Consider the following 12,682-nt stretch of genomic DNA (forward strand, 5'->3'; position numbering starts at 1 on the left):
AGCTTGTCTAAGGTCACACAGTGGAGGTGTCAGAATTTAAGCCCGGACAACGTGTCTCCAGAGTCCAGCTGTGCTGCCTATCACACGTACATGGCTTTCACTATGTGTTAGACACTGCTCTACACATGTTATATACATTAGCTAATATAATCCCCATGGCCGCCTACAGGAGGCAGTACAGTGAAGTGGTAATGAGCTCTGATGCTACAGTTCTCAATAGCTGGGTCTGAATCCAGCTCTGCCCTTCACCAGGTCTGTGACCTGAGCAAGTTACTCATGTTTCCATGCCTCAGTTTCCCCACCTGTAAGCTGGGAACCATAATAGTACCTACTGCCCATGTTTGTGGTGAAAATTAAATGAGTTAATGCATGCAAGGTGCAAAGAACATTGTCTGGCACACAGTAAGCACTATGTAAGTGTTTGCTCTAACAATGCTTATTATTACTGTTTGCCAAACACTGGGCCTCTGTTAAATAATCTTGGGGGGGTCCAATAACATTTCCGTGGCAACAGAAGGGTTTGGACCCAGGCCTTCTGACTGCAGCAAATGTGTTACTTCCAGTATACCATGCTTTTAAAGAAATAGGCATGAGCTATGGGATGTGCTACTCCAATCTCTTGTCATTCATTGAGAGAGAGGGTTTCCTAACATAAATGTTAAAATTGTTGAAAAGTGGGCAAAGCTGTAAGCCTTTCAGAACAAATGCAAATAACACTCGGGCAGAAAACCCAGCTGGAGACAAACAGGAAGCCCAGGCCTCCATGACCATGGTTCTGAGAATGCACTGCCTCATGGCTAGTACCTGCCAGTAGCCTAAAATAAGGAGAATCTACGCTGAGAGGGTAAAATACTAACGAGTAAACCACTACTCCAGGGTCTTTCAGTGAGAGGTTAGGCATGAAATAATTTGACGTGCTCAGAGGTGTATTTAACACTGTTATAAACGATGCATAACATTTTTTAATCCCTAAGTACGCTTTTATTGTTTTAAAGGCATATTAAGTCTATGCTTTCTATTTTACCCTAAAATGGCTTTAAGTTTCTGACCAAAGTGCCAGGGATCTTAACTTGATGTACACACAGAAGCTAAGTTAATTCATAAACGGGGTTCGGGATGTCTACGAACCACCTCAGGTGGTATAAACTGTTGTGTACGCGTGCATGTATGAAGTGTTTTCTCTGGGGAGGGGTCTATAGACTTCATCAGATATGGAGCTGAGCTCTGTGACTCCAAAAGGCGAGAACCACTGGGCGGAGCATGATAGAGAACGTGGGGGAGACACGGGGGCAGCCCTGTTTCCACACAGGCATGTGGCACCCACAGGGTGCTGCACGGAGCTAGTATAGATGGTGACAGAGAGAGGCTCCACATGACAAGATCAAGGCTGCGGTCAAAACCCCAACCAAGCAGCCAACCCTGTCACATTAACAAAATTCAGGAAAAAAGAAACAAGGTAGGCTTCACCGTACATATACACAAGAAGTATAAAATTTGTGGATTTTAAAAAAAGTTCAAGTTATAGCAGCTAAGAAAATTTCAATTAAGAGGTATTTTCAAATATGACTGTATCATAGAAAATTTTCGCTTTAGTTTTGTTGTAGTGGAAAGCACCATAACTTATCAGGAAGGGGGTGAGTCCTAGATTCATTTTAGTAAAGATGAGCTGTGTCATTTTTAGGGGCCAGCTCCACAAAGCCTGTGTAGGAGACAGCATAGAGTATAAGGAGAGAGAACATAAGCCCACACCTTCTGTAGAGTGGGGTGCTCTTACCTACGATTCCTAGACAAGCACAGGAGGATGAGGGCAGAAAGCCCCGATCCCGGGCACTGCAAGCGCTCAACCACACACCAGCTCTGTTCTTATGGCCCCCTTCCTCCCCATGGCCCCAATCCTTCTACTTATGAAATGAGAAAGTAATATCTAAAATGGTCAGAGGATAGATATTAATTACAGCAGAAAGCTCAGTATATAAGAGGCAGTTAATATTTATTGAAGGAATGGATGAATAAATAAGCCAAGTTTCAGAAAGGGAAGTATTATATCATCTAAAGCTACTAATATTGAAAGAAAATGTATTTACGACTTTTTATTCAATGAGACAGAAAAAACTCAACATTTTTTTTTCCTTTCATTGTGCTTTAGGTGAAAGTTTACAGCACAAATTAGTTTCTTATTCAAAAATTTATACACGAATTGTTTTGTGACATTGGTTGTAATCCCTGCAATGTGTCATCACTCTTCCCCTTTCCACCTCAGTTTCCCTGTCACCATTCACCCAGTTTTCCTATCCCTTCTTGCCTTCTCCTGTTTGCTTTTGGGCAGATGTTGCACTTGATTGAACTAAGAAGCACATTCCTTGCTTGAGTTATTGTTTTACAGGCCTGTCTAATCTTTGGCTGAAAGGTGGACTTTGGGAGTGGCTTCAGTTCTAAGTTAGCAGGGCGTCTGGGTGCCATAGTCTCAGGGGTTTCTCCAGTTCCTGTCAGACCAGTAAGTCTGCTTTTTTTTTTGGAATTTGAATTTTTTTCTACATTCTTCTTCTGCTCTGTTCAGGACCCTTTATTGTGATGTCTGTCAGATGTTGGGAGTGGCAGCCGGGCACCAGCTAGCTCTAGGTTCAGGCTGGTGGAGGCTGTAGTTCATGTGGTCCATTAGTCCTTTGGACTAAAATTTTCTTCGTGTCTTTGGTTTTCTTCATTCTCCTTTGCTCTGGACAGGATGAGACCAATACGTGTATCTTAGGTGGATGCTCACAAGCTATTAAAACCCCAGATGCTATTCACCAAAGTAGGATGTAGAACATTTTCTTTACGAATAATGTTACGCTGAGGCCATGGTCCCCAGCCCGTGGCCCCAGTAACTCGGTCCCCCAAGGTTTTTGGATGGGTCTAGGAAGTGTCTATGACTTTGCCTTGGTCAAGCTGTGTGGACTTTCCCTATACTGTGTGCAAAAACCAAAGTTTTTTGACACTGTAATATATTTAATATTAAAAAACATATTTTAGCCGTATGCAACCTGGATTATGGAATAAAATACGTAACTGCCAATTCATCCCTACTGCCATGATTGTGATCTAAATTCATTTCTCTTCTAGATTTTTTTGTGGTTATTCCCTAACTGGTATCTTTGTTTCCAGTTTTTCTCTCCAGAATAACTCCGTATCAGTGAAATTTCTCAAAGTGCTGTTTTCATCACCACGTGGCTTAGAACCGCCTTGTGTTTCTCCCTCCCTTCTTTTAAATAACACTCCTTATTCACTGCCTTTAAGCAACTGTGCTCACTTTACCTGCCAGTTCTTTTTTCTTAGACCCTTCAACTCATAGTTTCTTAAATGAGACGTACAGATTTTTCAGAGGCAATGGCAGGACTCTCACCTCCCTGTGAGAGACTTGGGTTCCATTCCCGGCCAAGGCACCTCAAGTGCAGCCACCACCCACCTGTCAGTGGAGGCTATGATGCCGAACGGGTTTCAGTGGAGCCTCCAGACTAAGACTGACTAGGAAGAACAGCCTGATGATCTACTGCCAGAAATCAGCACATGAAAACCCTGCGGATCACGATGGTCTCAGCATTTCATTCCACTGTGCATGTGGTCACCATGAGTCGGAGGATGATTCAATGGTGGATAACAACAAGGAGAATGGCTTGATTTTAGTAAGTCCATGAACCCCTGAGATTCTATGTAAAATACTGGGTAGACGCGAATTTTTCTGAGAAAATCTATTTCAACGAGTGATCAAAAAGATCCAAGATGCCACAAAGGTTCAGAACCTGGCCACCTTCAGTCAGGCCTCCCCCCATCCCCTGAACTCTGAAGTCCTCCCATTCTACCCAGTCCTCTGACAATGAAAGCCTTCCTTCTATGCTCTCTGAAGACCCACTTCCTTCCCAAGCCCCACCTGGCCACCTCCATCCACAGACATCTCACCCTCTGCCAGGCTCACACAAAATACCCAGTTACGTGTGAGCCATCTGGGTTTGATGATCACGAAGTCAGTGAAGTGACCTCCAGATTTCACGACGCATGCTTGTTCTCCCTGAATAACTGATGGGTAAGTTCCTCCAGCAGGTATTCTTTAGTACTTTTGTCTGGCTCCAGCACACAGGTGAGGCTGAGAAACGCTGGCTTCAGAGTGAGCCGTGCTCATCACATACTGGCAGTGTTTCCTTTGACAACTGCCTTGCACTGTCTTCCTCTGAGTTATCTAAAGCAGGACTCTTTTTATGTCAGTTTTAAAAATATACTAAACAATGAAAAGAACATTTGCCCAGGGTTCCAGGAGGCTAAGGGTAGGCCCTGTTTGCCAACCTTGCGGCAGGCAGGAGCTCCAGCGAGTCACAGTACAGGGGCAGCTCTTCTCATGTGCAGCTGCCTCTAGTCAGCGGCCCATACGATCTCTATGGGTTGTACTATGATTGAGAAATACCATCAGTTACGGGCAATCCTACCACCTGTGCACTCATCTGCCTCTGACCGTGAACCACTGGATCTAGGCACAGGCATCAATAACAGACGTGATTTCCTCCCTCCGACCCCATTTGCTAAATAATAAATCTTGAATGTTACAATTTTATTAATGTCTGGCCAACAGATATGATGAAGTTAACAATGGATCATCAATATATTTAACCACCAAAGAAAACAATTAGGGGGGAGGCAGAAGAAGAGCATATGAGAACGGCAACAAATCTGGCTTGAATGTGATCCCTTCGATTTGCAGAAACATTGCCATTATTACCAAAGTTCAAAGTCAGTTACTGGTAGAAAAATCAATAACGAAAGAGACCAAGAAGATAAATGCATGACATGCACTTTGTATTGAAGGCACTTGGTGAAAATCTGATCTGTGTATTTCTAACTCTTGGGAATAAAACTGGTTGTCAGTAAGCTGGACCATTCACATAGTTTCATGGGTTCTTGCTGTGAATAGATTTTAAAGGATTACATCAGTGCAAAAGAGAGAGAACAAAGAGAAGTGAGAGAGATTTTAAAATTGCTTCTGCCTGTTAGTCTTTATCACTGACTTTAATAGACTCTTAGGGAGGAGCTTTTGTTTTTTAACGAAGGCAACCCATGAGCATAGTCTATCTGTCCAAACTAATTACTGCAGATTATCAGAAATCTTTATTACTGGCAAAATTGAGGCCTTTGGTTACATTATGCTCGTGGAACATACCAGAAAACAGATTCTAATTTTCTAATCTGAACATCATGGACTGAATATATTACTCTTAATAATATGTGTGTGCATTGACTACCTATGATATTAAAGATACTTGCTCATTTTCTTCCCTTTCTGCTGTACTCAACAACACTAATGTCGGTACTTCCACTTTGGAAATGCCCATCTGTAGCAAGCCCTGGCCCTGGAGAAGGAACAGGTGATTGCAGCTCTGATTGGCAGTCCATTACAAATGGACAGCATTGCCATTTCTTAGCAGCCTACAAATATATCTGCTCAGTAACACCTGATAGTTGAATGCTGCCATAAAGGGCTACTGAGAAATTAAGTATCATTCAAACCAATTCCTTGTAGGCCAGAGAGTAGCTTCCCTACCAGCATTTTCCTTGGAAGAATAATCTCCCTCAGAAATAAAGGGGTGGAGTGAAAGCACAAAAGAAAGGCAGGTGAGGGGCCACACAAGAGACTTCTGGGGTTTCAGTTTCTTTTTTTAGCTGGTTGTGGAGTTACATTAATCTAGAGGTCCCTCGGTCTTAAAAATTCATGTAAGATGTAACTTTATGTTCGTGCTCTCCTGTTAATCAAGTTATTGGATAAATAAGAATCTCTGGGGTGGTTTGTATATTTTACAATTAACTTTTCACATAAATTCTAAAAACTGCTAATTTTTAAATTATTGTTAGATTTATTAAATGAGATCTGTTATGACAATTACTTTAGAACATCCTGAAAGCCATTGGTGTGGATTTCAAAGGACTAATAGTGGGTTCCTTTCTATGGCATTGCTTAATTCCACCTGGAGGCAGCAGCGCACAGGCGAAGACCACAGGACCAGGAGTCAGAGCTCCCGGTCCACGTCCCTGTTCTGCCCCCAGGGGTAAGCGCATAAACCGGCACTGTGTCCTGAAGACTTCAGCTCCTCTGCGTAAAATGCGTGTTCACCAGGTGTCTCCTCTGTGCCGGGTTAACACTGGGCACTCCATATATGCCATTTCATCCGAATGGCAAGGCCACCCTGCAAGGAGCCCTTGTTGACTTCATTCACGTAGGAGGAAGCACACTCGCAGCTCAGCCAGGTCACATTGACCCAGGGTGCAGTGTCCGTCAGTGGCCATGTAAGGCTGTGGACTCTGTGTGGTGCCACCCAAGTTCTCAGGGCACCTGTGTGGTCCAGGAATGATAAGGCTCCACAGCTGCCCCATTTCAGCCACACCTACGCTTTTCACTCCAGAGCTTCATTGTCCAATATGGTATGAACCAACTATGCATAGCTATTAAAATTGAAATTTAAAATTCAGTTCCTCAATCAGAGTAGCACACTCCGAGCACTCAGTAGCCACGTGTGACCAGTGGCTACCATATTGGACAGCACAGACGTAGGACATTTCTACCATTACCAAAAGTTTTACTGGGCAGTGCTGCTGTAAGTGTTTAAATTCTGCTCTCTGGCCACAACCGCCTCTTCTCATATCATATCCCTCGTCCACTGAACCTGGCTTCAATCCTTGAGCTCCTTCCCACTCCTCATGGTCCGCTGGACATCTCAACCACCCCAGCCTCCAAGCCTTGCCTTTCTAAGCACTGTTTTCTTGGCCCCTGGTCCCTTTGCTCCTTGACTTTCTGCTGTGCACCCCTGCTAATCCCTAACCTTCGGCAGATCATGTTCTTTTGATTTCCATGCTCTTGTTTCTGGGATATAATGTATTACTGGAAAAAATTGAATGGTCCAATAGAGAGAATGTATGCCCTACAACCTTAACTGGGTCCTCTCTGCTTCTTAACACCACTCCTTTAGTTCATCTTTGACTGACTCTCTAGCTCATCCCTCACAACGCCTACTTCCCTAAAGCCTCAGGACTTGCGTTACCCTCACTCTCTGCAATCACCTGCCCCACTGTCATTGGGACGATAACACAAACACCACTGCCATGAGCGTCCTTAAAGCTTTTCTTGGTTTTCCTTTAGCCAAGGTGGTCCAACAACTGCTTTCCACCTGGGAGAACTAATTTCCTACTTTCAGGTCTGGGCTTATGATGTCTCCCTCTTTTAGAAGTCTCCTTCCCATCTCCACCTCTGCCACAAAGCTGTTTTTGGATCATCCCACCTGAAAGCAACCTCTTTCTTCTCTGGATTTCTCTAACATTTTACCTGTAGCTCCCACAGAACTGTTTAACTGATTTTTTTTTTTTTTTTTTTTAATGTTCAGGTGACTTCCCACCGCCCCACTAAACAACGGCCAAAGTGAGAGCGGGATGCTTGCCAGAGGCAGCTTGCATTCCCAGAAGTAACTAGCACAGTCCTTTGTACAGACAGTATGCAGTTCATACTCGTTGGATGAGTATCTATATATCTGTTTTTGCAAATGTCAAATTAATTCCTAGTAGACATCCTGAATCCAATAATGGACTGATGAACACCTTTCTTCTAATGATCTCAACATGAAGTTCTAACCAAGCTGGTACATCGAAAAGAAGGATGTACGTGCTGATGACTAGAATTGCAATAACTGGTGCTACAGCAATGTACACTATCTGTCTGGGGGAGGGTAAGACAGGTACGCAATGACAGAGAACAGGCAGACAACCAAAGAAAGACAGCAATGCTGGAAAAAACTTACCTTGGGTAGCAATATAATGATTGGGTCGATGATAACCCTAAAAATAAACGAGAAAGAATATTTGACAAACTTAAAATCGATAACCAACACAGAAGTCACAGGCTAAGTTTTCTAAAATGAATGTACACACAAATACCAAGAGTCACATCACCTGAAAGGTAAATTACTAAACCCAGAGCCACTGAGCTCTCTCAATAAGTGAAGGCGCTTCAAATAGAATCGTTGTGATGCTTTCACAGGAGGTGTGACGACTTAGTCCTACACAGCTATGAGATGACAGATGAGCAGTAAACACTAACAACTTCTGGATTCTCTGTAATAACATGACCGCAGCTCTTATTAGAGTGCAAACAGGCTGGAAATGCGCAATAGAATTTCATTTGTGGTGGGATGTTACCGGTAATGTGCCAAGGGTTTAACACATATTCCGTTGCATCGGTATAGACAGTTATATCAATAGTAATACTAAAAACCATTCTTAAACACTGCTAATGCCATAACACAATGCTGTAGCAAGGGCCTGACATTAAAGAGGCAAAAGTTTTGCTAGACCCAGTCCTTTTATCATAGCACTGTAAGAAGACGGGGAAGATGAAAACTGAGACTGAAAAAGCAGAGAGCAAAGAACATTACAGGAGAATTGTCTGGGAAAGATAAAGCCAACTCAGAGAAAATTACCCATTACATCACCACAGGCCTTAAGGCTTTCCATTTCTATCCCCTGAAATTACCGAAAATACTGTGCCCAAAGACAGCAAGAAAACAGCATACATAAACTGGGAGAGGAACTCCAGATTTCTCAAACAAGTTAAAGGCCTATCTGTTAGATTTTTTGCTCAAAAAACAAGTCACCAACAAAAACAAACATAATACATCCTTTTATATAACTGACCTGCTGCAGGTCTCAAATAATAGAATCATGGCCCATATTAAGTGGAATGATTTAGACAATCACTCATTTCCTGCTAACTGATAGGCACCACAAGGGCCAGAACCTTGTCCAGGGCCTGGCGAGGTACCTAGCAGATAAATAAAAAACTTGTTGTATTGAGTCAATTCCAACTCATAGCAACCCTACAGGACAGACTAGAACTGCCCCTTAGGATTTCCAAGAAGCGGCTGGTGGATTTGAACTGCTGACCTTTTGATTAGCAGCCAAACGCCTAACCACTACACCACCAGGGCTCCACCTAGTAGATAAAAAAATAGGAGGAATTTATTCAATAAACCAAATTAATCCATACAGTCCATAAAGACCTCTCAGTCTTCATCTTCATAATCTATCTGCAGCATGAACACAGTTAATCCCCCGGAATACTTTCTTTCCCTTGGCTTCCAGGATATCCCATGCTCCTGGTTTTCCTCCTACTTACCTCCCTAGCCACTCTTTCTCAGTTTCATTTGTTGGTGCCTGCCCCTTTGACCTTGATGTCAATGTTTGAATGCCCAGTGTTTGAACTTTTTCTCTAGCTACGATCACTCCCTTGGGAATCTCATCCAGGCTTATGCCTTTAAAGATCATCTGTATACTGGTGAATCCTATATTCTTATTTATAGCCTAGATCTTTTCCCAGGAATCCAGACTTGATATCAAATTGCCTACGCAACATTTCTGCTTTGATGTTTAATACATATACTTAAAGATGCATCTGTCTAAAACTGAATTCTTCATCTTCTCCCTATGCCCCACCCAAATATGCTCCCCTCGCAGTCTTCTTAGTTAATGGCAACTCCCAATCTTGAAGGCATCCTTGACTCTTTCTATGCCCCTGTACCTAATCTGTCAGCAAATTCCTTTGGCTCTATCTTTGAAACACATCCAGAATGCTAAATTTTTCATCACTTCCACTGCTACTGCCCAGGCCAGCCGCCATCCTCTCTGATCATTTCACAGCCACCCATCAGGTCTCCTTGCCTCTCCTGCCCACCTACTTTATCCTTCTCCCAGCAGCCAGGTGATGTCACTCATCTGCTCAAAACCACTCTACTGCCTGCTCACCTCACTTACAGTAAACGCCAAGTCTTTCCTATTACTCACATCACCTGGCACCATGATCTCTGGACCTCAGCTCCTACCACCTTCTTCCTTCACACCAATCCACCAACACTTGCCTCTTGCTGTTCTTCATGTTTGCAAGTCATGCTCCACATCAGGGCCTTTGCATGACCATTTCCCACTCCGGAATGTTCTTTACCCAGGTATCTACATGGTCCCATCCCTCATCATCTCGGCTCAAATGTCACCTTCTCGGAAGAACTTACCCCAGCCACTCTATTCCAAATTGCAACCCCCTCCAAGCCTGGCACTCCTTTTACCCTCTTAAGGCTTTATTTTTCTTCATAGTGACCCTATATATACTACACATAAATAACTTATTTAATTTATTATCTATTGATCCTGATTAGAACATCAACTCTATTAGGTTAGGTTTTTTGTTTTTTTTTTTTGTTTTTAAATCTGATTTGTTCAGTTATAATTCCAGCACCTAGAATGTAAGCGGCACATAAGAGGCACTCAGTAAGATTTTACTGACTGAATGTATCAAGGGGCCCCGAATATTGACTCTTCTCTCTATTGAAATAAAATTAAAACTTATTATTCTGTATTTTCCTACTTTTATATCTTTGTTCATATTATTTTCTCAGGCTGGAATGCCTTCTCTCCTCTGTAACTCTACTCATGCATTCTTTAAGTTCAGTTCAAATCTCTGCCTCTGTAATGCCTAGTCTGATCATATTTACTCCATCAGTCAGTGACTCATCAAGCACCCACTAAGTGCTCACTTTAGTGCAGGCATGTGCCAGGTGCACGGAATAGATATACAGATGAGTAGGACACCATTCCTGTCCTCAAGGGCCTAGTAGGGGTTGTAGGAGCTAGCATGGGGTGTGAACAGGCTCCACTGGAACCTCATGAAAGAAGGTGGCTTACGAGTCAATCAGGAGGCAAGAGGGCTTGGAGAGGATGTTGTTTTTACATGTCAGATTCTAAATTGTGAGCCCCTGGGGAGAAGGTAACAGGTTTTAGACATTTCTGAGTAGGCCCATAAGGTATACACTAAACATCTGCTGAATGAAGGAACAAGTACAACGCACCTTAGAAACTCTGCTTTAATAAAACAAAAAAGTAAAAAACCTGTGTTGGGTATGTTTTCGGCCATTATCAAAATGGTTCAGAGGGATTTTCTTGATATATGAGATAGGAATTGTTTAAATAATCAACCCCTAAGCCCTTTTTTTTTTTAAGCCCTACTCCCAAATCTGTAACTAAACATGTCAAGCTTTTCTTTCCAATTAGCATTAAAAATAACATAGCTATTTTTAGATAAGTCTTTTCTAGAGATTGTTACATTAGTTACTTTTAGTAGTATCCAAATAATACTCAGCAAAGGAAATAAGACAATCCATATATATGGGTAAAACGTGTCCATGAAAGTACTGCAGGACCTTGAGATAATAAGACGGCAAAACACGGACTGGTCCTTACAAAACTACAAGGGAGCTGAAATCTGTGCAATGTTAACCTGGGTCTTCAAGGTACCGGCAACTTTCCCTTGATTTTCAGTCTACTTTTGATTTCATTCATTCTTTCAACTGAAAACATGCTGTCTTCTAAAGAATTTATTCCAGTGTAAAACATTAAGTTAACATGATGCAGAATGAACAAAGAGGAGTCTTCAATAATTAAATAGCCTACATATTTAATGACATGTCTTGCTTGCATGAGAAGTCCTGGTTAACAGCTGCAGGCTACTTTGAAGGCAGCTTAAAAGTGCAGTGATGACAAGAGGTTGAAATCACCATATTAGGAATTATAGAGTTTTGTCCCATTAATATGCAAACAGATTTTTTAAGTGTCAAATAATCCAAATTGTTGACAAAAAATGGAAATAACATTTTCTTAGTCTACATAAGCTTGGAAAGCAAAGAAGCCACAAAATGTTAGAGAGAAATTCACCCAGAAATAGGCTGGCGTTAGCACAGAAGTAAGCATGTCTTCATTGTTAAGTTCTGCAGCATAGGTGTCTGGGGCAACATGAACATCTTTGCTCCTGCATCTGGCCCAACGTGTGTCCATCAGTCTTAGGGCAGACACATGATCTGGTCAGAACAGGTGGGTTTATTGACAGTTTCAAAATACGTACATCAATATAATTTCCATTGATATAGTCCGAGTTGGTGTCTCCTTCTACTGTCTGCAGCCTCACCCGGGAATGATCATCTGCAAAGAAAAAGGAAGGGAAAACAACGATTAGGTAAAGCAACTGCTATGCTGCTCAGAGCCCATGCATGTAAGCACACGGCACAGGGGTCATCTACACCTGCTGTTTTACAGGTAAACAGGGCATCTCCGCTTCCTATAAGACTGGGAAGGACCTATAATTCTTTACACTTTACAGTAAATCCCATTAACTTATTCTTTGATCATTTACAGACGTGAAGCATTAAAAAAACGTTTGAAACTTTTACATAGAATCCTCTGAACCATAACAAATTCTATTTTTTTTTTGGATCAGAACTTTCAGCAACTTCACTAAATCACATACACACCCTGAGATTGTGAAGGTCGCCTGTGACATCCACCTAGACAAATGATGGTTATAAACCCACAGCCCAGCCTTCGATGATGGCTCTAGCCTTGGTCATCTTCCATGTGTTCTCTAAGCCCTCCATCTGCACCTGGAGCATCCGGGCAAGATAGTGCTGCCACTCATAAGCCATGTAAGTACAGGCCAGTTAATAACTCTACCCAGACTCAGCCTCCTCTTCTGTAAAAAGGGGAGGTTGGTGCCTGCCTCAAATTAGTCTGTTTTAAGGATTAAATCAGTCCCTGCTGATGACATCCAGAGTGAGTCAAAGTCTCAGACAATATTCTG

The 12,682-nt window shown here is 42.4% G+C and overlaps 1 protein-coding gene across 3 annotated transcripts in view; it reads right to left on the reverse strand.

Annotated features, from left to right (window-relative positions):
* The window catches only part of PTPRM (protein tyrosine phosphatase receptor type M), a 946,104-nt gene that overhangs the window by 94,508 nt on the left and 838,914 nt on the right, over positions 1-12,682 (reverse strand). For all 3 annotated transcript variants that reach the window (XM_049900161.1, XM_049900160.1, XM_049900159.1), the window contains 2 exons: positions 11,951-12,027; positions 7,806-7,842 (listed from right to left, as the gene is read on the reverse strand). In XM_049900161.1, the coding sequence (XP_049756118.1) occupies positions 7,806-7,842; positions 11,951-12,027 (114 nt within the window). The remainder of the gene's footprint in view (positions 1-7,805; positions 7,843-11,950; positions 12,028-12,682) is intronic.

Source organism: Elephas maximus, chromosome 11, assembly GCF_024166365.1.
Source record: "Elephas maximus indicus isolate mEleMax1 chromosome 11, mEleMax1 primary haplotype, whole genome shotgun sequence".
NCBI lineage: Eukaryota > Metazoa > Chordata > Mammalia > Proboscidea > Elephantidae > Elephas > Elephas maximus.